Source organism: Xenopus tropicalis, chromosome 4 (assembly GCF_000004195.4).
Source record: "Xenopus tropicalis strain Nigerian chromosome 4, UCB_Xtro_10.0, whole genome shotgun sequence".
Classification (NCBI taxonomy): Eukaryota; Metazoa; Chordata; class Amphibia; order Anura; family Pipidae; genus Xenopus; species Xenopus tropicalis.
The window spans coordinates 34,530,455-34,556,066 of NC_030680.2; the positions used below are offsets into that span (position 1 = coordinate 34,530,455).

General features: G+C 41.5%; 1 protein-coding gene and 1 long non-coding RNA gene across 2 annotated transcripts in view; one reads left to right on the plus strand and one right to left on the minus strand.

Moving 5' to 3' along the window:
* The window catches only part of irf7 (interferon regulatory factor 7), a 26,432-nt gene extending 18,914 nt beyond the window's left edge, over window positions 1–7,518 (minus strand). The window contains exons 1-5 of the mRNA XM_012962383.3: window positions 7,449–7,518; window positions 4,120–4,196; window positions 1,418–1,580; window positions 539–785; window positions 19–122 (exon numbers count right to left, since the gene is read on the minus strand). Coding sequence (XP_012817837.2) covers window positions 19–122; window positions 539–785; window positions 1,418–1,579 — 513 coding nt within the window. The 5' untranslated portion in view covers window position 1,580; window positions 4,120–4,196; window positions 7,449–7,518. The remainder of the gene's footprint in view (window positions 1–18; window positions 123–538; window positions 786–1,417; window positions 1,581–4,119; window positions 4,197–7,448) is intronic.
* LOC116410353 lies at window positions 724–25,341 on the plus strand. The gene is made up of 7 exons (XR_004222318.1): window positions 724–811; window positions 1,450–1,602; window positions 2,867–4,082; window positions 16,935–17,051; window positions 20,489–20,666; window positions 22,595–22,710; window positions 22,790–25,341. It is a non-coding gene; the product is annotated as an uncharacterized LOC116410353 (long non-coding RNA).
* Window positions 25,342–25,612: the final 271 nt, after the last annotated feature.

A 25,612-nucleotide genomic window follows, 5' to 3' on the forward strand; every position in this document is an offset into this window, starting at 1 on the left:
TACCACATGGGCACTTACCAGTTCTGTTCCATTCACATCAAATGGTTCAATAACTGTGTTATTGGGACTTATAAGAAGTGTTTCCTCGTCATTTTCTTCAGGCATGTTCAGTATATTTTGTTCTGTTATAAAGCAATGACAATAGATACAGTCAGTAAGCCTCTCTGATTCTGGGTGATTATAAAGCTCTTAAAGGAGAAGGAAAGGTCTAATCACTGGGGGGGTGTTACATTAAATTTTAGTGAGATAGAGACAGTTTATTAATGTGCTATCTAAAGCGATTTGTATTTAGTTTACTGCTGCAAACAAGTCAACCCTGCTGTTAGGGCCTTATAAAATGCTGTTGAAAACAGCTTCTAACACCAGCAAAACACATCATGGGGAGTTGTCTGCAGCACAAAAACAAATGTTAGATTCAGGTAATCAAGTACATCATTAAATAGCTAAAAACATTGAAAAAAGTGGAATACTGGTTGGTGATTCTTGTGGGGGGTGGGTGATAAATAGAAAAGAGAAATGACTTGTGACTGGGTCCTACCTGCCAGGTTAGTGGTGGGAGTGCTGGATGCGGTATAAGAAGTGGCCGGGTTGAGTAGTACAGCAGGCACAATGTTTACCCTGTATATCTTATGGGGATCTTCTTGGCTGCTTGAATTATCTTCTACTTCGGTGAACATTTTCATGTCATTGCAGGTAACACTTTTGAGAGCACAGCGGAAGTTCGTTTTCCAAGAAGTGGGATTCTCATACTTTTTATTATACTTTCCACTCTCTATTGCCCAAGCCTAAAGAAAACGTAAAAACCCACAAGGTAAGACAAGAGTAAATTATAAAAGTCAACAAAAAGACAGAAAGAATGCTCCGAATGGAGACACTTGAGAAAGTTGTGCGGATGGATTTCTAAGTATCACAGACACTGTGTCAGTAAAATACAGAAGACAGTGGCGTAACTACGGGGGGGAGCAGCAGGTGCGACTGCACCCGGAACTCCTAGATGACTTATAATATCCTTATATTTTACAATAGGGGGTACATTATTCCCTATAAATATGACATCTACACTTGAAACTAGATTTTCAGTGTAAGGGCTGTGACACACGGGGAGATTAGTCGCGCCGTGACAAATCTCTGTAGTCGCGGGCGACTAATCTCCCCGCAATGCCACCCCACCAGCTACAATGTAAATGGCCAGTGGGATGGCATTCGTGGTGCCGCAATTTGGTGAAATCACCGAAATTTCCTCTCAAGGCAACTTCGGCAAATTGCGGCGCTGCATATGCCATCCCACTGGCGATTTACATTCTAAGTGGGATGGCATTGCAGGGAGATTAGTCGCCCGCGACAACGGAGATTTGTCGCAGCATGACTAATCTCCCCCTGTACCCCTGCCCTAAAAGTGTACAAAGATAGCACCTGCCTTAAATATCCCATAATCCTTTTCTTCTTTAGTCTTTATGTTTAGGTGTTTCCAAGGGATGCGGAATAACGTCCTCTCCAAATTCAGCCACAAAACGCCTTCAAATATGTTACTGTTAATCTGCCTGAGAAGCCATGGGCCAAAGAGCTCTTTATGCTGCATCCTGAGGTAAAAGAAGGTAAAAGGTAAGAGGATTTCTTTATTCCAACTGCCATGTATGGCTCCTGTCTTTTTACCAGAGCTTTCTTTAGTCATGGAAAACTGCACAGAAATCATTTCTTGAGCACAAGGAAGTATGGGGACAGAACTGGGCCACATATTTTTCCACATGGCAGAACTGAATCTGCCTCTGTCCACACAGGCACACATCCAGTCATTATTTATTATGAATTGTCTGGAATTATTTTATGTTCTCTGATAAATTTTATTTACAGATTATAGAACGGCAATGGAATTGAAGGCTATGCAAATCTTCATGGTTAAATTTGTTTTTACATGGTTGTTTGACATGGATGAGATTTGTTGATGATATTTTTGTGATATGGGGGGGGCCACATCTGATTCTAGACCAGTTTTTTGATGAAATTAATTCAGTTTGTCCGTATAGCAAGTTTACATTTCATGTCGATTGTCAAGAGATAGCGTTTCTGGATATTACCACAGGCAACAGGCAATATCCCCACATTGCCATCCCACCGGCAAGAATGTAAATCACCGGCGGGATGGCATACGCGCTTAGTTTTCCCGAAGTCACCCAAAGTTGCCTCTCAAGGAGAGGCAAGAATTTAAATTCTTGCCGGTGGGATGGCAATGCAAATCCTCGTTACCGCGGGCAACTAATTTCTCTGTGTGCCACTGCCCATAAAAGGGAACAAAAAATTGTCTCACTATTGGTGAAAGCGGACATTGGACCAGGTGAATCCTGGAGACAAACAACACTGCGGCAGACCAAGAGTGGGACGTTTCCCTGTAACTGCTGTCACAATGTGCAGAAGTTATATATCACCCTAGAAGTGGCTTCCTTGTTCCTATCTCTGGACATTTTCAATGTACCATGATGTTTGTAGTATATGAAATTAAATGTCCTTGTGTCTTGGTTTAAGTTGGACAGACATCGCGGACGGGCCAGAGATAGGATTAGGGAACATAAGTCAGCAATTAAATGTAAGAGAACGGATCAACCAGCAGCCAAACATTTTATTGAGAAGGGACATGGTGTACATCAATTAAAGTTTCAGATTATTGACGTGATCCCCAAATTTAAGAGAGGAGGTGATGGATTAATAAAAAACTCTTGTACAGGGAAGCCTGGTGGATCCGAGAACTAGATAGTCCTGCTCACAATGGTTTAAACATGCAATTTGATTTGTCTCCTGTTTTTAGGTAAATGTACAGTATTTTAATCTGTGGTTTTATTCTCTCCCCCCCCCCCTTTTTTTTTTTTTACAGTATTTATATGAATAAACTATACAGCACTTGCAATGGGACACCTTTTCATTGTATGACAGATAAGTGAAACAGCTAGACTTTAACAGATATTTTGTTACTATTTATGACACTTATTTTTGTTATATTGTACTTTGGAATTGTATACTAATTGAACACTAGATGGTGCTGTGTTGCACAGGCTATAAGGAGATCACACACACTTGATTGTTAGCTTGATAAAGAGCCAATTAGGCTTGAAACACTACTGTTGCCCACACTGTGAAAATAAAGGCATTTTAATGAAATGGAGTGCTGCCTACAACCATTTGGATTCAAGTATCCAGGAGCGAAGGGACCCTGGTGGATATGAACCCATTGTTCAATTTTGCAGCCAAGTGAATGCTACCTATTTGGTTTGGGTCTGTCCACACAGGCTCCCCAACACTCCCTAAGGGAAATGGCAGCAGAGGACATTTGTCTCCCAGGGGAGCAGTTTGCATGCAGCAATGTGGCATAAACAACAAAGTCAATTCCTTGTGGTCGTCAATTTTCCTCATTTGCCATTGTCCTAAGCTGCAGCAATGGGGCAGCTCATTTTCAGGGGGCTTTTCTGTGGACTGGTATTTAGTTTTATCATCTACTCCTCTGCTTGGCAGAGCAGGAAGTGCTGAAGTGAAGCTACATATTCTTGATATTTCTGAATTAAAACTATAGGCAAAAAGTATGTTCAGAACAAGCCGTATTCATTGAGCTCATGTTAAAACGAGGCGTATACTGTCCCTTTAAAGGTGATCTACACCTTTAAAGTACTTATTTAACATTTAAATCATGCAAAGAGATTGCCTGCATGCTTCTTATGGGGGTATATACAGAATATAATGTGTGTCTCTTGAAGAGAAATAGAGACACATTGTAAACACTCAATGTCTAAAATGGAATGATTCTTAGCTAGGGAAGGCATTCAGTGTATCTTCAGATTATATCATTGTTAAAGGCACATTGTTGTCATCACGGGCTACGGGTTTCAAATAATTTATCCATTGCATCTACACCCAGATAAATTCATAAAAAAGGAAGAAGGACCAGCCTGCTAAATTCAGAAATAGGTATTTCATGACTAATGGGATATTTTCTCTCATCTAGAAAGAAGAAAGAGGTATGCAAGACTGTCCAGTGCTGTCCTTCTGTGATTTATGGTGGCTGCCTCCATAGGATTGACATGTTTAGTCTGCGTAGGGTGAGCATTATATATGTAAGCAGTCTACTCCTCTTACCTCTCCAGTCTTGGCACTGTGATAACTTAGGCCTTGTTATGTCAATTGGATTGTTGCAGAGTAAAATCCTTCTGGACCTAGTGACAAAACAAAAAAGACATATGTAATCATTTTTAAAGGACATGTAACCCACCCCCCCCCACACAAAAAAAATGTGGTCACTGGATAGCCTCTTTGAAATATTTAAATATCTGCCACTTCTGTTGTTCAAATATTAATAGTAAGGCTGCAGCATCCCCTTAACCACTTTTCCAGCATATTCCAATAATCATTAGTAAGGTGTATGGAGCTTTGCAGCTATCCTGCAATTAATACAGCAACTGGAAATTCCTTCCGGTGTCATAAGCATATATACACATTACACAGTTATTGTCCCTTTAAAAGTATTCTTGGCTGTACTATCGTACAAGGGTTAGGATTTGTGTTACGTGTTAGCCCAGCCCCAAGAGCAAGGTAAACATTGAACATATCTCTGCACGTCACAATCCTGACAGTGTCTTGAACTCTTTGTAGCTTTAAGGAAACATATCTGCAAATAGCTGTTTGTAAGGAGGCCTGTGACAACAACAACAATGCAATGAACCATTTACCTTTTAATATGCCGAAATAACAGCTGCTAAATAACCCTTTGTACTAAAGATAATTGTTACAGCACTTCCTTACAGGCCCTATCTATATAGAATATTAATACGAGAGAAAACCATACTTAAGACGGACATCACCCACCCCTTGGCAACTATGTTGGGGCACACATGTGCATAAAGAGCAACTGCCCCTGCTTGTTCGTTATACATATATGTATGACGAAGGATCAATTACACAATGAGTAAGTTAGGGCACATGCATTATATGCACAGTGCAGGGGGGGCAGAGCATCTACAATACAGTTTTCTGACAAATAATAGTATTGTTTACCCCTTCCGGAGTAAAGGCTCTGGTAGCCACACCACACACAGTGGTTCAGCTGAACTTCTTCAGGCATAAACTGAACCTTACTGAGGTGTGCGAGTAAGATCCAGTTAAAGCAATTCAGACAGGTGCTCCTTTTGTTAGTTAAATGACTAAATGTGAATTGTTATAAAACCACTGGGGTAAAGATATAAAAGGCATTGTAGGCAGCTAAGGGATGGTGTTGCAGCCCTCTTCTCTCTTTAGGGATAGTTGTTCCAGCTTGATATAAAAGGCCTACTAAACACTGGGGGCCATGTTTAAATCACTTTGCAACTTGCGATGCCACGCATTTCCAAAATGGAACATACAGACCTGCGTGTGCCCCAAGAATACCCTGCTGCCTATGTTCAACAGCAGGGGGTGAGAGGAGGGTGTATTGGTGTTCTCTGCCACCCCTACTCATTCTCTAATTTGTATGCCATTGAATGCTGAGAATGATGGCAGCAGAATGGAGCACTGTACAGCAGATGGTAAGGGCAGGGTTTGTGCCCAACAGCACCTCGCTTGCACCTAGTAGCAAATTTCCAATCTGCCACTAGGTACAGATGGCAGCCAGTTCTAAAACAAAATCTCTATGGTGCAACTGATTTACAACATACTGAATAATAACAAACGCCTACAGGCAGTAGCATGCTGTGTGCTTTGTGATGGCATTTCCTCCATAAGCACTGACTCAGATTTACATGCAAACATCACAGTGACATAATTCATGGCACAGGATGTATTTGGTCAGATAAAAATCACATATAGACTGCCAATGTTTACTCAAACAGTGCATATTGAGCATTATGTGCCTGCTACACTGTTTCCCCTGCCTGCCAAGGCTAGAGTTTCAAATCATATAAACCTTTAGTAGAGAAATATTCATATTTAGTCTAGAGCAGTGATCCCCAACCAGTGGCTCGTGAACAACATGTTGCTTGTCACCCCCTTTAATGTTGCTCCCAGTGGCAGAAAAGTAGGTGCCCATTTTAACATTTCTGGCTTGGAGGCAAGTTTTGGAAGCATAGAAACTTTTTTTATAGAGCTTTAGGCTGATGCCACACATGGCGTAGGGCTGATTTTTTCGGCAAGCGGTAAAACGCTTGCCGAAAATTCAGCCCTACGCCTGCTACTTGTGCCTGCACTCGAATGAATGGAATACGCTCGGGTGCAGGCACATGTAGCCGATATACGCATGAAAACGCGCGAGAATGCAAAGTCTCACGTTTTCATGCGTATATCGGCTACATGTGCCTGCACCCGAGCGTATTCCATTCATTCGGGTGCAGGCACAAGTAGAAGGCGCAGGGCTGATTTTCGGCAAGCGTTTTTCCGTTTGCAGAAAAAATCAGCCCTACGCCAAGTGTGGCATCAGCCTTACTCAAAACAGGCCAGCAGTGCACATAGGGGCTACCAAATAGCCAATCACAGGTCTTATTTGGAATCCCCAAAGAACTAATTTGTGTGGCTCCCCAACTCTGAGTGTGGCCCAACGAGTAAAAGAGTTTGGGGATCCCTGGTCTTGAGACTTTAAATGTTAGTTTGACAAACTACAGGTACATTCATTAAAACAGTGTCACTTACACTACCATTGCAGGTATAGTACCTATTATTCAGAATGCTTGAGACCTGGGCTTTCCCAAATTTGAAGCTTCATTCCTAAAGGTGACTAAATGCTTACAAACAAATCAATAATAAAGGCTGGCTGCACCAATATGGATTCATGCAGCTTAGTTACCATCGAGTACAAGGTTCTGTGTTATTACAGAGCACAAAATTAATCAGAAAATAATGGAAACTGACATTTCTGTATTTCTGAGCATTTTGGAAAAGAGGTCCCATACCTGCACAAGTGTGTGTACGTGACAAGAAATGACCAATAATTGATAAGGTTTAGCAGCGAGGCTATCAATCCCCATTTATGCCTCTAGGTGGCACCTAATCACTGGCTAAACTGCAGGTCGACTGGAAAAACATTTTTACATTAGTACAAGATAAAAGTGCAAAACAATTCCGATAGCTGCTTCTCCTGTAAGGCTATGCCCTCCATAACTGCATTTATGTGCAAGCCCCACATCTCTGCACGACAAAATTACTCAAATGCATTAGTATCTCCATCTAAAAAGTGCTTTTTCTTTCACTATGCAAATAGTTCGAGGGTGTAGTTGTCCTTTAACAGCTGGGAAGTAAAAAAGGACTCAGACAGAACTACAGAACCAACAGCCCTTTCATAAGTCAAAGTATATGTCGTTATTGTGTAAGGCAAGGCAATAAATAAAGTAAAATACGCTATTGCAGCCATATAGATGCACCAGGTAATCCCGGCTCAGCTATGTGACAACAACTAATGACCCCTCACTAACTGCCCGAGCGCAAAGCCACTTGTGTTATTTTACCTTAGTGAAGCAACTCCGCTCCAAGCTCTCTACCAGTCATAAGGCTCTAGTCCTGTCCCTACATACTAAGCTAGCCCCGCCCACCACTGACGTTTCAATGAAAAACCAATCACAGTGTCCCAGGGAATGTCCGTGGAAGCTATGATACACACTGCACACCGAGAGAGGTCTGTGTGTGATACCAAGCAGCCCGCCTTTTCCTAGAAGTCATGTGACACCAGGGACGGTCCCAGGGCGATTGGATCCAATTGGGCCATGTGCCAGTGGGGACCCCCCACCATTGAAGAACTGAGGAACATTTACCCCCCGTCACCCACAGACATGGGAACTGAGAGGGGAGGGGGCGGGGCCGTTTCCCACAGAGCAGCTAACTAATTCTAGTAGATTAATTAAGCTAAGCTTAACACAGTTAAAATTTAAATAGCATTCTGTGCACAGCTTTTTTTTTTCCTTGAATGTTAAGAAGAATACTGCAAGGGGAGAAAGAGAAATGTAGAGGGGGAAGGAGAGCAGGAAAACAACTTCTGAGAGGAAAAGAAGAAAAGCACAGAATGCAGAAAAAAGAGAGAACAGAAAACTAGTAGAGAAGAAATCAAAATGGGGAGGAAACAGATAATGTGAGTTAAGGTGGCCACACGTGGCGATTTTAGATCTTTCGTGCGACCATCAGTCGCATGAAAGATCGTACAACCTGCCACTAACCGTTCAGGACTGAAATGGCAGATAAGGAGGTAGAAACAATAGGATTTCTACCTCCTTCTGCCGATTCAGCCCCAAAGACTGATTTTGCTCAGGCGCATTCTATGGCGTCCGATCAAAATCTTTAAACCGGCCCGATCGGCGAGTCGACCGATATCAGCAGCCTCCTGCAATATCGGTCAACTCACCGACTTGCCATACACGCACCGAATATCGTACGAAACGGGGTTTCGTACGATATTATCGGTGCGTGTATGGCCAGCTTTAGAAACTACAGCAGAATAAACACAACAGTGCAAAGGAGAAGGGAAGAGTATTGATAAACAAGAAAATTTGTAGAATATGTACATGTAATATGTAGAAAGGGACAGGAGCAATTTAGCACCTCATTAATAAAGGGTCCCTGTGGATTAGTGAAAGAAAAAGATGAGCATGAAACTACAAAAGAAAACATGTGTAATCAGTAGGGATCCTCAACCTTTTTTACTCATGAGCCAAACTCAGATATAAAAAATGTTGGGGAGCTACACAATCATGAAAAGGTTTTATTGGGGATGCCAAATATGGACTGTCATGGGCTATTGGGTAGCCCCATGTGGACTGCATGCCTGCGGGAGGCTCTGATTTGAGTAAAACTGTCTCTGTGCTTCCAAACTTGCCTCCAAGCCAGAAATGTAAAAATGGCACCTACTTTGAGGTCACTGGGAGCAACTTGTTGCCCCTGAGCCACTAATTGGGGATCACTGGTATAATCTCACAAAGCTCTGCTGACTATCCAGCAGGAGGGAAAGGGGAGCAATGACATAAGTTTAAATGTTCTACCTTGTGCAGTACTTCCCCTTGCCACTTAGAAAGCAGCACAATTCAGCAGGAGCAGCCCCCTAAGTTTGCTCATAGCCTGTACAGAGAGATACCATAAAACTATGGCAGCATAGATATTCCCCTGTACTAAGCGCAATTCAGCAGGAGCAGCCCCCTAAGTTTGCTCATAGCCTGTACAGAGAGATACCATAAAACTATGGCAGCATAGGGATTCCCCTGTACTAAGCACAATTCAGCAGGAACAGCCCCCTTAGTTTGCCCCATATGACGAATACATGAATGCTGCTCAGTGCTGCTCTGTTCTGCTAGCGTTGGGTGAATGTGGGAATGGGAGTACACAGCAGGGCAAATTGCATTCTTTCCAGCTCTTATCCCAAGCAGCTCTGATTAGCAGAAGCAGCCAGCAGTTACTGCCCTCCTAGTTTGTTACAAACATTAGTACTTTTAGTATACAGGTGTGTTATTTAGGGGTGTGGCCACAAAAGTGGGTGTGGTAATGAAGTTTTGCCACGCTGTACGCAGCATAGCTTTTTTACCCTCTTTATATTTTTCAAATGTTGGGAGGTATGCCTGTATTAAAGGGACAGTAACACCAAAAAATGAAAGTGTATAAAAGTAATTACTATATAATGTAATTCTGCCCTGTACAGGTACAACTGGTGTGTTTTCCTTAGAAAGACTACTATAGTTTATATAATAAAGCTTCTGTGTAGCCACGGGGGCAGCCATTTACAGGAGAAAAGGCACAGGTTACTTAGCAGATAACAGATAAAACCCCATTATATTCTGCAAAGCTTATTTGTTATCTGCTATGTGCCTGTGCCTTTTCTCCTTTTTCCCAGCTTCAATGGCTGCCCCCGTGTTGACATAGCAGCTCATTTATATAAACTATAGTAGCGTTTCTGTTGCAAACTTACCAGTTTTACCAGCGCAGGGCAACTGTACATTATATTTTAATTACTTTAAAACACTTTCATTTTTTGGTGTTACTGTTCCTTTAAGCACAATTCAGCAGGCGCAGCCCCCTAAGTTTGCTCATAGCCAATAAAACTATGGCAGAATAGGGATGCCCCTGTACTAAGCACAGTTCACATTGCAAATGGTTCCAGTTGGGCCCCGCAGTTGGTAAGACCAGCCCTGTGTGACACCATCCGTATTGTGTTTGATTTTACACAGTGTGTTGAATCCAATGATGGCTTTTCCAAATTGCTCAGTGAAGGCATATGAAAAAAAACAGTAGGCAATAGGCACGTTAATGACATGGCTACTAAGCTTCTGTACCTTCCGCCCTATCATAGAAACCATAATAATGTGTGACTAGTAACAACAATTATGTTGTAATAGGATAATAACCTATAGATGGTTTCCTTTCTCATAACCATTGTTGCTGCAAGAATGCCAGCAGTAGTGGGCACTATACGAGGAACAATGTTCTCAGACAGAGCTGATGAATGTACATGAAACCCAAAACATTTATCAACATCTGAGCACTTATTCAAATTTTTTTTTCTTAGTCTTTTTGAAGTTAAAAAAATGATTTGACACAGTTCCTTTAAAGGGGACCTGTCACCCTAAGAAATAATAATAAATTGTTTTCTATTGTGTTTGTCAAGCAAAATAAACTTCAGTTACACTCTATAAATTATTTTAATCTTATTTCCTTAAGCACTGGAATTCACAATTGCAGAAAACAGGCAGACTCCATTTTGTGGACATTGTTATTAAGGCAAGCTGTGCATTCTGCCAAAATCTTGTTTCTGTGCCAGTATGGGGGGGACCCATATCCATGCACTAGTTACACAATTAAATGGTGAGGAGGGAGGGGGAATGTGAGGAGTGCAGTGACATCTAAGACGTTCTGAATTGACAGCGAAAGTAACTGTCTGCCCCACCCCTATGCTTAAGGCATAGAGGCGGGTCAGGCAATATATGATTGACAGCTGGGACTTTTAAATGCTTATATAATGGGTCTTAATAAAAACATGACTTTGGGTTACATGTTTAATTTGAAAAGGGCAATTATTATACAGCTTTTTATGTCTGGGTGACAGGTCCACTTTAAAGGATGGCTGTGGGGTAATTCACTCAGGACCAGACAGTGCTGTATTTTAGTGAATAATGTACCCTCTGTTGTAAAATATAAGGATACTACATGTCACGAGAAGTTCTATGGCCAAGGTAATGGAACTGAGATGACTTCTAATATATTCCTATTTTACAATTTAGGCAGTGCTACCTCTATTGAAAGGGGCTGTCCCAACTTTTGCTTTTCAAATGTTGGGAGGTATGTGATTGTTCTACCTGTTCATTCAACAGTAATTACAATCTAGAGGTCCCCATACACGGGCCAATTCTAGCTGCCGATATCGGTCCCGGCCAGATCTTGATTGGACAGGTTAAAAAATCTAGTTGGATCAGGACCGCATCGGCTCATTGATGTGGTCCCCAGACTGACTTTGCCTATACTCGCCGTACTAATTTGATTGTTTGGCCCCAGGGCCAAATAATCGAATTAGCCTGGATTCTCCCAATATCGCCCACCCGTAGGAGGGTGATATCGGGAGAAGATCCGCTCACTTGGGGACAAAGCGAGCGGATCTTATGGTGTATGGGGACCTGTATGGAAACACTGGTGGTGCCCAGACATTATCTAAGTTAATACCACTAGTGTTTACTGATGTGACAAACAGTACCTTCACTAACCTGTTAAATATTTGTCTCAGCATGTACAGCATATAAATAACTGTTACTCTTGAGTGGTGGGTTGATTTAGGAAATTGTAGCGACGCGTATGCCATCCCACCAGCGATTTACATTCTAGCCGGTGGGATGGCATTGTGGGGAGATTAGTCGTCCACGGCAACAAAGATTTGTCACGGGGTGACTAATCTCCCCGTCTGACAGTACTGTTTCTATTTTTGCTGATGACACTAAATTGTGCAAAACTATAAGTTCCATGCAGGATGCTGCTGCTTTGCAGAGCGATTTGACAAAATTAGATAACTGGGCAGCAAACTGGAAAATGAGGTTCAATGTTGATAAGTGCAAAGTTATACACTTTGGTAGAAATAATATAAACGCAAACTATCTACTGAATGGTAGTGTGTTGGGGGTTTCCTTAATGGAGAAGGATCTAGGGGTTTTTGTTGATAACAAGTTGTCTAATGCCAGGCAGTGTCATTCTGTGGCTACTAAAGCAAATAAAGTGCTGTCTTGTATAAAAAAGGGCATTGACTCTAGGGATGAGAACATAATTTTGCCCCTTTATAGGTCCCTGGTAAGGCCTCACCTTGAGTATGCAGTGCAGTTTTGGGCTCCAGTCCTTAAGAAGGATATTAATGAGCTGGAGAGAGTGCAGAGACGTGCAACTAAACTGGTTAAGGGGATGGAAGATTTAAACTATGAGGTGAGACTGTCGAGGTTGAGGTTGTTTTCTCTGGAAAAGAGGCGCTTGCGAGGGGACATGATTACTCTGTACAAGTACATTAGAGGGGATTATAGGCAGTTGGGGGATGTTCTTTTTTCCCATAAAAACAATCAGCGCACCAGAGGTCACCCCTTTAGATTAGAGGAAAGGAGCTTCCATTTGAAGCAGCGTAGGTGGTTTTTCACGGTGAGGGCAGTGAGGTTATGGAATGCCCTTCCTAGTGATGTGGTAATGGCAGATTCTGTTAATGCCTTTAAGAGGGGCCTGGATGAGTTCTTGATCAATCAGAATATCCAAGGCTATTGTGATACTAATATCTACAGTTAGTATTAGTGGTTGTATTTATAGTTTATGTATGTGAGTGTTTAGATTGGTAGGTGTGGGTTAAGTGTGCTGGGTTTACTTGGATGGGTTGAACTTGATGGACACTGGTCTTTTTTCAACCCTATGTAACTATGTAACTATGTAACTATGTAACTATGTCTGCCACTACCCTAAAGCAGCATAGGTATTCCCCTGTACTAGTTACCCTTTAATCAAAGGTAAAATGAACAGTGCTGATCTAGATCAATACCTCTGCATGACCCTGCTGAAAATAACCCTTGGCACCGAGATGAAAGGACTCTAAGATTGCCTCTCACAGGGATATTCGATAACTGGACTGTAATGGGTGTTTAGTAAATCTGTTTTTACAAAAAGTCTAAAGTTCTTTTTATTTCACTTGTTTTGACATTTATTATTCATGTTCAAGCTTTTCTATGTTTTCTTTGAGCCTGAGGCTTTAGGACACATGTATGTCCACTAGTGCAGGATGCAAGTGCAGTGAGCAAAGTGCAGTTTCTAGTGCTATGTTTTTTTCCCAGAGTTTCAGAATTGCAGGGGGAGATGCATTTGGCAAAATTCTGTTTACCCCAGATTATACCATTTCATGGTCTTGAAGAACTACTAACTAGTGCATTGTGGCAAAGATCAAAACAGGTAAAGGTACTAATTCAGTTTGCCATCCAATTCCCAAACCAAAGTGTAATCACACTGGTTTTGAAATCTAAATCTGTTATAGGTTTCATTATTGCTTGATATCTTTAATTTTTGCATATATGTGTATATTCATATATAGGTTGTTCTGTACAGTAACAAACAGAAGTAATACATACAAGGGCAACCACAGAGATATATGAGCAAAATATACTTGTCAACAGTAAAGACAGTGTCAAACTGGGATGCCAGGGGGCCCACCAGAAAACCTTAACCTGCAAACCCACTGCAGGCCCAAACTATTTTCTTCTTACATACTATTATCTCTCCTTCCCTTCATTTCTTCTAGTTCTCACATGTATATGGGGAATGGTCATGATATAGGCATATATGGCAAATAATTAGGTGAGTAGCAGGGCCCAATGACACATGGACCCACCAGACGTTTTCCTCCAGGTATCCTCTATGCCAGTCCGACACTAAAAAACATTAAGAATTGAAATATAAAAGTTGAAATATAAAATCTATTGAATTCTTCAGAAAAAATCACCAGAGCAGTGTTTAACTTTATAATAGGACACTTAAAGGTAATCCCCTAAGTAAGGAAAACCACAGATATATGAACAGAACTAAGCCAACAGATACAAAAATATACCTAAATATACCATACCATTCACTATACAAAAGCACATAAAATATTAAGCTGAAATAAACCAAAATCAGCTTTATTTATTTAGGATTTTAGGCTAAATTTAAGGCAAATTCAAGCAATCAATCAGAAATTAGTTTTGATCCTAAAAGTCTGATTGGATGGTATGGGTAACTGCACTGTTACAATTTAACACTTATGTTAGTATATTAGTAAAACTGACCCTTGCCTGGATTGGCTGCACATCACTAGTAGCCAGACCTGTACCCAGCATTGCCCAGGAAACTAATCAGGTTTACAGGCAAATGGACCAATATACCATAGGGCAGTGCTGTCCAACTGGCAGCCCGCGGCACCACAGAAGGTGGATAGCACTACCATAGGGTAAATTGCCTTTTGGGAATGCTCTGCTGAGTAGCTCTCTGACTCTATGGAATAGCTTAATCTTGTTGGTCAGATGGGCAAGCTTGTGATTTTGGTGTAAATAAATGAGGATGGAGAGTTATAATTCAGTTCCTATAGTTTAGGGGGCTGATTTACTTACCCACGAACAGGTCGAATGGAGTCCGATTGCATTTTTTTCGTAATGATCGGTATTTTGCGATTTTTTCGTATGTTTTGCGATTTTTTCGGATTCTTTACGAATTTTTCGTTACCAATACGATTTTTGCGTAAAAACGCGAGTTTTCCTATCCATTACGAAAGTTGCGTAAAAAGTTGCGCATTTTTCGTAGCGTTAAAACTTACGCGAAAAGTTGCGCATTTTTCGTAGCGTTAAGTTTTAACGCTACGAAAAATGCGCAACTTTTCGCGTAAGTTTTAGCGCTACGAAAAATGCGCAACTTTTTACGCAACTTTCGTAATGGATACGAAAAACTTGCGTTTTTACGCAAAAATCGTATTGGTAACGAAAAATTCGTACAGAATCCGAAAAAATCGCAAAACATACGAAAAAGTCGCAAAATGTTCGTTTTGAAGTCGGAACTTTTCCAATTCGGGTCGGATTCGTGGGTTAGTAAATCAGCCCCTAGGAGTAGTCTTGTCTTATTCAAGCAGAACAAAATCACAGTGTAGGGTGTGCATATCAGGGTGTGTTTATCAGAGCAGGTACTAGTTTTCAGAGCTTGCATTTCGACAACCAAGAATGGAGAGGAAAAGGTTAGTCTTATCTTATATATCCTACTTTCCTTTTCCTATAGCTCTTCCTGACTATTTTGCAGTGCTAGTTGCCTCTCCTTCATATCCTCATGTATTCTAAAACTTTAATCTAAAACTCAGCATTTCCAAAACAAAGCTCATATGGTCTGTTACAAAAGAACCAAAAACAAGAGGGTCATTTATGTCCACAAGTGCAGCTGCATTGGTCCCCGCAGTGAATTGCGCATTAAGAAGAATGCTTGCCGAGAATACGCTCCTATGTTTGAAAATCCTCTTACCTGTGCCTGCACCCAAAAGCACTGAATATGCTCATCTGCCGAAAATGCGAAGTCTCGCGTTTTTTGGCGGATATCGGCTACATGTGCCTGCACCTGAGCGTATTCAATGCATTCGGGTACTGGCAAAGGTAAGAGGATTTTCAAGCGTAGGAGTGTATTCTCAGCAAGAGATAAGAAAAATTTGGCACATTTGTCTCCACCCTAATATTTTGCAGTGCCTGAATATGAATGATTAACCATCTGTGTAAGCATGATAATAAAAGATCAACTGCCAAGCAAGTACATGCTGGCATATCCCTGCTAACCTTACATCACTCTGACTTCATGGATGCCCGTTCTGGCAACCAGTAGTGTTTAACCCTCACTGGACAAGGTTCCAGGTCCTGTAGCTTCTTGGCTAACCATTTACTGACAAACTTAACTATTCTGCTCTCCCTAAGACAAAAGACATATCTTCTCTATCCTCCTAGTCCATTTCTTTTACCATCTTTTCTTTAGAGCTAAGTCCACTGTTCATGCATTTATGTGCTACTTTATCATTAACTGTGTTGTTTAGGTTCCTAAGCAACAGATTACGCACATACGCTTTATTTACACACATTGCTTTATAGGTATCTGATAACTTCAGTCTAGTGATACTCTAATGTCTTCTATTGGCAGTTCAATTGCAATACCCCCCCCTCCCTTCCCACATACACATTTTTTAAAAGGGGTAATTCACTTTAAAGGAACAGTAACACCAAAAAATTAAAGTGTACAAAAGTAATAACAATATAATGTACTGTTGCCCTGCATTGCTACAACTGGTGTGTTTGCCTCAGAATTACTACTATAGTTTATATAAGTAAGCTGCTGTGTAGCCATGGGGGCAGCCATTCAAAGGAGAAAAGGCACAGGTTACTTAGCAGATAACAAGTAAACCCCCATTATATGGGGCTTATCTACTAGGTAGCTGCTATGTAACCTGTGCCTTTTCTCCTTTTTTCCAGCTTGAATGGCTGCCCCCGTGGCTACACAGCAGCTTATTTATATAGTAGCTTTTCTGTAGCAAAAACACCTGTTTTTTGCAGAGCAACAGCACATTATATTTAATTACTTTAAAACACTTTAATTTTTTGATGTTACTGTTCCTTTAAATTTAACATTTAATATGTTAATTTAATGATGACTACCCTCTGGTGGGTAGTGTTTCGAAATGTCCTGTTTCCTAGCTTTCTTAGTATTGTTTGCTATTTAATATTAGGATTAATTTCCTAATAATTACCTAAACGCCTCTACTCTGCGTGGCTGTTCGTCTAATGATGTTATGCTATTATTTCTTGCACTTCTTGATGGGCCCCATCTGTGTATATTGACTTTCACAAATGACCTTGGAGATTAAAAGAAAGGCTTATATTGACATAAACATGCAACATTAATTTCCAAGTTCATTAGATAGTCATACAAAGTATGTCTTCTTCACATCTTGTCTTGTATAGAATGAAAGAACTCAGCTGAGAGTGCCACAGGAGTTCATCCCATGGATTGCAGGAGGAGGGCAAGGAGGACAATTGAGGTCATGATGCCCACAGGACAAAAAGCAGCGTCTTCTCAAGGTAATCAACAGGGTATGGTTATAAGAGAGCTGTAAGGAGTGGCTAGATGATAGGGTGCAGGGGTGACCAAAATAAGGGTGGGGTGAGGACCTTATTTGGGGCCAGGTAAGCATAAAGGGGTGTAAGTATTGTGGATATACTTACTGTGAAAGAACACCACTTGTGTGATCTTAATTAGACTCCAATTGTCTGCACCATTCCCTGCAACATAAACCAGGTAAGTAAGTGCCAAGAGACAAAAAACTAAAACATAACTTTTATTTACAGAATAAAAAGTTCACAGATTGACTCCATTAAGATTAATTATCAGAAGATTGGAATACAGAGTGCTGTTCATAATTCAATGACTGTATGACCTGTGAAGTGAACACAGTGGGACATGCACCCAGAAATACAGGAGGCTGACTTGGTGCCGAACTAGCCTAGGCTTCCAAGGGGAAAGGTGAAGGTGCTAGGGTGGAATGGGAGTAAGGATGATGCAGACAACAACTATTTATTTACTACAACATGTTTTGTGGCCGTAAAAGACCCTTTCACTAGTGCACTTGAGAAAGCTTCTTCTGCTTCTGTTCTCAGTGGTGGAACAAAGTGGAACTTCTGAATCAGTTTAGTGAGATAATTCTGTGTTTGGGGAAAATCTGTGTGTCAAGATGATGCAGACAATTTCTGGTGGGAGTTTAGAATTCCATTACAACCTAGGAAGAGGGGTGGGGAGGGGGCAAGTGTATTACAACTTGAAATCAGTGGCCGGGAATTAAGGAGACAGTTTGATAGTTGGATAGTCACTTTTAACTCCTGCATTGATGGATTTTATTATCACACTTTGGTGTGCCCACCAAAAATGATTAAAACTGATTTATCATTTGTTGTACCCTTAGGGCTCTGGCACATGGGGAGATTAGTCGCCCGCGACAAATCTCCCTGTTCGCAGGCGACTAATCTCCCCAAGTTGCCATCAGTTGCCATCCCACCAGCGAAAATGTAAGTCGCCAGTGGGATGCAAGTTGTCCGCGAACAGGGAGATTTGTCGCGGGCAACTAATCTCCCCGTGTGCCAGAGCCCTTAAGGGGAGCAGGTGAATAGTGATACTGCCTTTGTACTTATTCTTGTAGATGTCCTTCAGGATGTCCACCAGGATGTAGCACTGGTTAGAGAGTCAGGTAAAGGGCTTGAATGTAAACAAAACAGCTTAATTTCAAAGGCCATCAATAATAAGGGCAGTAGTGATAAAAGTAAAATTCAAAAAGTCATTTGTTCGGACAAATAGCCTTTTTGTGCCTTGTGGGGTACATACTCATAGGCTAAAGGTCACACCCCCATACCAATTATTTATGGGGGTAATGACCAATCAAGATAGGTCATGCAAAGACAAATCAAAAGCGTGTTTACAATATGTGTGGCAGAGTGAAAACCTATCATTGTTAGAGAAAAACTTAACTGCAATTGTAAAGTAGTGAGTTAATCTCAGTGTAGTTAGATCATATCATAATCACAAATAAAGTTATATAGAAGGTTTTATAGAGGAATTAATAATTATAACAATAGTTTCTACACCTCAAAAAAGTTAAAAATAAATATTATTAGGTCAAAGTACCACAATGTTTAAGAAACAGTTTTAGTTCTTTAAAGAGAGTTTAGTAAGATAAGGTGAGCTATGGTATTTACACTTACAAGATACAATTTTAGTTCTAGAAGAACATTTTTTTTATAGAAAAAGGCGAGCTATGATATTTATATAAAAGGGCTTGAGTGACCAAGTCATACTTAGGGGCAGATTTACTAATCCACGAGTACGAATCACGAATGGGAAAAATTCGGATTGGAAACGAAAATTTCTGAAGATCGCAAATATCCCGAAAATGCTTATGAAAAATCATATTACTCACGATAATATCGTATTGGCGATCCGAAAGTCACAAAATTTTCGTACTGACCATTGTAAACAGCAGCAGAGCCTTTCTGAAGTTTTCGCGCGGCCGTGCGAAAAAGTCAGTGGCCTCGCGAAAAAGTCAGCAAGAATACGCTCGGAGCGTTCCTATGAACAGCATTCGTGTCTTAGTGAATCTCCCCCTTAGAATCAGCATCAGCTGTTTTATCTTGTGTGCCTATTAGACTATTTGATCTTACTGTGTGTTGGTCCTGCGGTCTGGGATACGGGCAGGGGCAGGCCAAGCCGACCGGGCGCCCTAGGCAACCCGGTCGGCCACCTCGCCCCTGCACCTTCCTCCTTCCCCCCTTTGGCACGCATGCGCAGTTGAACGCACGGGGGGGCGGGGTTCGCGTTGTGATTCTATGGATCATTGCCCCCACCACGTAAGGACAAGCGGCGGGGGCAATGACTAAAGAGAGCGGACTAAGGGTAGGCAGGAGAGGCTGCCTGGAGCCCCCCAATTGTTGCGCCCTAGGCAGCTGCCTCTTCTGCCTATCCCTAGTTCCAGCCCTGGATGCAGGTATTATATGAGGCAGTAGGAGAGTTTGGTATCCTGGTATACTGGTGCAGTACGAGACAGTTTAGTGATATAGCCTAACATTAGACGTACACTCAGTTGTGGTGGCAGTCAACTGTCCAGTGTTAAAAAAAAGGCAAGACAGGAGGTTCTTTCACTGCTAGGCAAATTAAATTGGGATGGAGTTGGCCTCAAATTTTTCTTCATAGTGATCATTGTATTGTTTTGGTAATTGTAGTCAATCTGAGGGAGGTGCAGGATATCCAGATGCAGAAACATCCTCACACATGAGAGAAAAGGTTTTTAGAATGGTGAAGGTGGTCATAGGCCAAGATGGTTGTCCACTATTGTTCTAGGCTGGAACAAAACTGGGTCTTCCCAAATGCCCAGTGGTTCAGAGTGTGGGTACTTTTGTGACCAGCTTTGCTTCACAGACTTATAGAGCTGGCTGCATCAAAAGACTACCAGTGTCAATGCATTGTGTGGGGTGGCCTCTGGCTAGGTTTCTCAGCATGCAGGACAATAATTCTCAGCATGCATGTGTGATGTATGCTATAGGAATAGATGTAACAATTTGACCCTATGGAGGGTAAAAATGATCAGTTCTATAAAATTAATCTTCTGAATTTATTTTTGTTTACAAATAATTTTAGCAAAAAATAACATATATGTATATTTACACTATATATTTCATTCCACGGATACAAAGGTTTTGGTGACTACCAAGTTTATTAGTAATGCATTCTGTAAAGACATTCTTTTTTTTTGTGAAAAAAATGAACTGTGCCAGCTTTCCGCAGAATTAATTTTCCACTGCTAAAATAATTTTCTAACTGCTAAATAGTTTTTTGTGTTCAGTTAATTTATTTTGTGACCACCTAATCCCGTAATTCTGGGATACACAAATATATGTGTATATATGATTTATACGATCAAGTTCTGCGACAGTACATATTACAGTTCCTTTCCAATTATTTTCATATATTGCAGGGCAGCAGTGGGATACATGAAATCATCGCTGTGTAACTCACCCATGGGTACCCAGTAAGCACCACCGCCTCAAATATCATGCTTATTGGTTTCCGGCTGACCTCCCAGCTACTATTCTGGTCCCCACTGGGGGCAGCTCTACAGAATATGAACCACACTGGGAAGGTGTTTTGTCAAGGTACCGCTCTTTTTTATTTGTTTTCCATGAATCTTATACACCTCAAACAAAACAAAATAACATGGAAGTAGATATAGATTTCGCAAGGTTTAATAGAGGAAGACTTTATGGCTTCTACTCTCAAAAGCCCAAGAAATCGAAACCATATACGGAAAAGTTTCAGTTCTGAGGAGAGCATAATCATAGAAGAGGAAGTAGAATTTGTGGTCTAAGCAAATAAAAATACATTTGTGTCCATTTACCTCTGAACCACTTTCTAGGATTGTCATTACAATTTCATGCTCTTGTGGTGTGGTTCTGACAGTACTTACATATGTGCTCATAATTATCATAGTGCCTTGGCTAGCAATAACAAAATGTACTTTTTGGTAGCACCAGTTTGTTGTGAAGGTATCACGTAACATGGTACAATAACCAGGGCATTAGTTACAGATGTGTAGGTTATAACAACTGGGGTGTATCTCTTGTGACCTTCAACATCCCCTCATGGACTTTTACTGAGAACTTTTTGTTTGATTGATTAAAAATTACAAAACCAAAATGTAATTAAAACATTTGTTAGTGCTCAGGGTTAGAACCAGATGGAAAACCATGATTTATGGGGCCCGTGCTCTGGGAACATATCCTCATTTATTTGAGTGACTCATTAGATAGAAATAGATCCCTGGGTTAGAGTTCCTCTTTCAAAATTTTATTGAATTTACATCATAACACTTTCTCCAAAAAATCATTAAAATTTCTAAGAATCTATAGATTCTATAGTGTGATTTATTTTAAATTCATGAAGTTGCATGGTTTCTGGATGTAGTTCTCATCAGAGCTGAGTAAAATTGCTTTGGCACCTAAGGCAAGGGTGGCAATCTGCTCAACCCTATGCCCTCTACAATCCCCCACCATTACCTCTGGAGACATTAGTGGTGGAGCCAGAACTTGAAGTAGGCAGAAGAGGTACAAGTCTGGGGTAAAATGGTGAGGGGGCTCTAGGCATGTACTTCTGCTTCCTCTAAATCTAGCCCTGAGCCTTACGATAGGCTGACAGTGACAGGAGAGTTGTGTGCAACTCAACAGACAAGCCAGTTGACCATCTTGCCCCTGGGGCTGGAGAGCGAGGTGGGTTCCTAACAGTGGTGGGGGTCAAGGGCCCAGACAGTGGGTCTGGGAAGAAGAGATACGTACCTAGGGCCTAGTGCCCATCACTGTTGCTCCATAAACATATGCCTCTTCTGCCTACCCCTCTACCTACCCCTAATTTCAGCCCTGGTTTGACTGTGAGGTATGTGGACGTTGTCCAGTATAGAGAGAATATGAGGAGCAGCTGTGAGGGAGGATGATGGCTGGCGTCTGCCATGGCCACAATTCAGCTTAGGCCCAGCTCTGGTGGTGAACACAGACCAGCTGACACATGAATAATGAAGAGGCACTGTATCTGAGAGACTCAAATAGTGTTCTGCTCTGCATACTGCAATAAACACATTTTCTAAAATTGTCCCACCATTTTCAAAAATAGTTGCCGCTGCTGCCTACCCCTAGTTCCAGGACTACCCCTAGTTCAAGCACTACAAATATTTTTTTGCCTTTGCAAATAGTATCCCCCTCAAAGTCACCTGCTTCGATTTGTGGTATTCTTGTGGTGGTTTTAAATGGGCAGTATACCCATTTTCAATAGGAGTTAATAAACATACTTTTTGCCTGTAATCACATTTTTTTTAAAATTTTAATATTGAGCTGAACAGCACAAACATGGAAAGGTACACCATGTTTGGTTTTTACGAGGTACATGTACCAGTGCACAGATAATCCCCCTGCATAATAGACATCTGGTAATCTAGTTATCTACCTTGCAAGGACCAAACATGGTGTAGCTTCAATTTCCTTGTTTTGTTTAAAAAATAATAAAAACAATTTATTTTTCATGATTTAAACAACAGGAAAAAAGTATGTTCAGCCCAATTCCTATTTATTGAGTTCATCCTGAAAAGAAGATTTACAAGCTCTTTAAGATGAAGACAGTGGGCTAATGAATGACATGGAGAGTCTACATATGGTAAGGAATCCAGGGAAAGGCGTACCTCATTACAGCCTGTCAGTGCCATAGTTTCCCTAACTGTGCCTCTCTTTAAAAGATCTTGATTTCCTGATGCTGGAAGAATGGAACGGGCACTACCCAAAACTGACCGCACTGCTCTGAAGACCTAGACTGAGATAGAATTTCGTTTTGGGGCATGTGCATATGGTTGTTGTCGTGAGCGCTCTTGTCCCCTCTTTGATGCTTGTCCACTGGGTAAAAAAAGGCATATGCACAACTGAGGGAAAGTTTGCACATGCACAACTGAGGGAAAGTTTGCACATGCACAGATAAACAACAAGGGCACGCAGGGTGACGTGATCCAGGAAAAAATGGCAGACGCAATCTCCTAATGGAGCTAATACATAAAAGGAATGATTATTCACTTTCAAGATGGGTTTTTTTGCAAAAAAAAAGGTAGCAATCTGGTTGAGGGGAATATGACTAATGAAAGAAGCCACTTTTTAAAAATAGCCTTTCCTTTCCCTTTAATCCACATTCTTGCAATACACTGCCAAACTCGCACATTCATTATCATGAGCATAACATTACTGCCTTAAATTATTTTTCATTATGTATTTAGTGCCAGAAATGCCACTCTTCAGTATAGTCACAATGGGAATAATACAGTGGCCTTTCCCCACCAACTTTCCTATATAAAACTCTCAGGCATTTGCGCTCTGTTCTTGTTGGGTCCAGTTTGCAGTTCCAGTCGGGCATGTTCTGTCCACTTCCCAACCAGTTCTTAATCACTTACTGAACCCCTTAGTTTGATTCTACCTGTGTAGCATAAATGGGACCCCTGTTTGATCACACCACACCCAGTTATAGCCAACATGTCATGATTGCCCCTCCTCACTCCTCTTCCCTAGTTCCTCTTACATCCACCCTCCTTCCACAAACCATTTTCCTTTTACCTCCATTTTGCTCTTGGTTTCACCTTATTCCCTTTCCTTTCCACTTTTTCAGAATGCTCCCACTCCATAACCAAAGACTGCCAGGATGGGAGATTAATGTAAAATTTCCTGATATGGGTAATATATAAAGGAAAAGTAAACCTTGAAATAAACTGTAAAATTGCTTGGGGTGCTTTTCTAAGCATTTTTGCAATTTATATTACATTAACTCATTTGGCAAAAACCAGAGGGGCTGCTGTAAGATTTCATAGACAGTGGGGGGCAAGCTGTTTGGGCCTCCGTGTACTTGAAATGCTAGTGTCTATATTAAATCCCAGTCTAGACCCGATGGGTCCTTAAATAAAAAGCATTATATCTTTGGCTGTGTTTCCAGGTTCCATGGTGGTCATCTGCAGCCAGGATCATCTGCATTGTGCCAGGTCCATTTGTTAACTTCCACTGATCAGTGCTGTGGAACCTAGAAATAAAAGTAATGCAGCCAAACATGTAGGCCTGGACTGGTATTCAAAATAGGCCCTTGCTTTTCAAGTACACAGAGACCCAAACAGCCCACTAAATCTTACAGCAACCCTCTGGTATTTGCAAGCAGTGGCATAACTAGACTAAGCTGGCAAACCACCCCCACGAAAGAATTTTCGTAGGGGCACGGCACTGAAAGGGAGCACACTCTTTAACCCCTACTGGCCCCCTACTTTTCGCCTGCTCATTCGCTAGCTGGCATCCTTGGCTTCCTGCCAGTCACGGTACTGCAGGGGATGGCGGATAGAGGAAGCAGGTCCTATTGGTCTGGGCCCCCTGTCCCCTGGGTCTCCCAGTGATCGTGGGGCCTGCTTCCTCTGTATTTGTGCCACTGTTTGCCAGAATCCACAGATTGCCAGTCCAGGCCTGCATAGATGGTGGGAACCAGCAGAGTGCACTGGACCCTAAAGCTAACAGTCCCGGGGTTTAATTCTCCGGGTAAACTTTGAATTGTATGTCCTCTGCCCATTTTAGTAAGCCACTAGGTTAGACATCTGTGATGTATATATGAAGGATGTCGAACAATTAAATATTATGGTGCCCCTATTATGTTGAGACTTTTTTTAGGTGCAGGGAAAATACCTTCTCTGCTCTACAGTTGTTATATTAAAATGATGGTGCTATCCAAAGAACTCTATGGACCCCTTGAGCAAACTAGGGGCTGTAATAATGCATTCAGCCTGTGGTCCTCCAGTTGGACAGCCCTCTGTTAGATACATAAGCATGATTAGCATTAAGTGCATACTCTAATAGCAAGAAATAACAATACTGCGAGAGTGAACTGTTTTTGTGCTGGCGAGCTCCCAAACTGGCATAAACCCAGGATATTGATCTTCCTTCTACTTAGTTGTTATTGCAAATACAATGCTCTTTTTTATACAAACAAAGGCACTGAGCTCAGTTATATAAAATTAAAATTCCAATATCATACTTCTTTATCCATTACAAACTAGTTGAAAGCAAAAGGAAAATTCAGTTCTCACAAGTCACCTGTTTCCTAAAGTTCTATAAAGCACCATTATAGTCAGCAGGCAACCCCCTTTGTTTTTTGTCACCTAAAGTGCCAGACCTGATCCACGCTCACTCCAAGGGTCGTATGTTGCCTACCCTCCTAAACTGCAGAAAAGAAATGTGCTGTGTATTCCATAAGCTGTTGTTTCACAAGGAAATCAAATAAAACCCTTATTTTCTATTTGTCCTTGTTGCTTCATTTTTCCAAAGTTCCCCCATGTTGCCTGGCTGGGAAACTTTGAGTGTCATCAGGGTTGGACTGGGGTGTGGGAGGCCCAACAGGGCTGCTACCCCATATGTCCTCAAACCTCCTCTGGGGCCCATGCCACCCACCTGCCCCTTCCCCACCATGCCCACCTTATACCTAGTTGTGCCCAGGAACAGATTTGTGGCAAGGCCACAAAGGTCCGGGCCTAGGGCAGCAGAAATTTAGG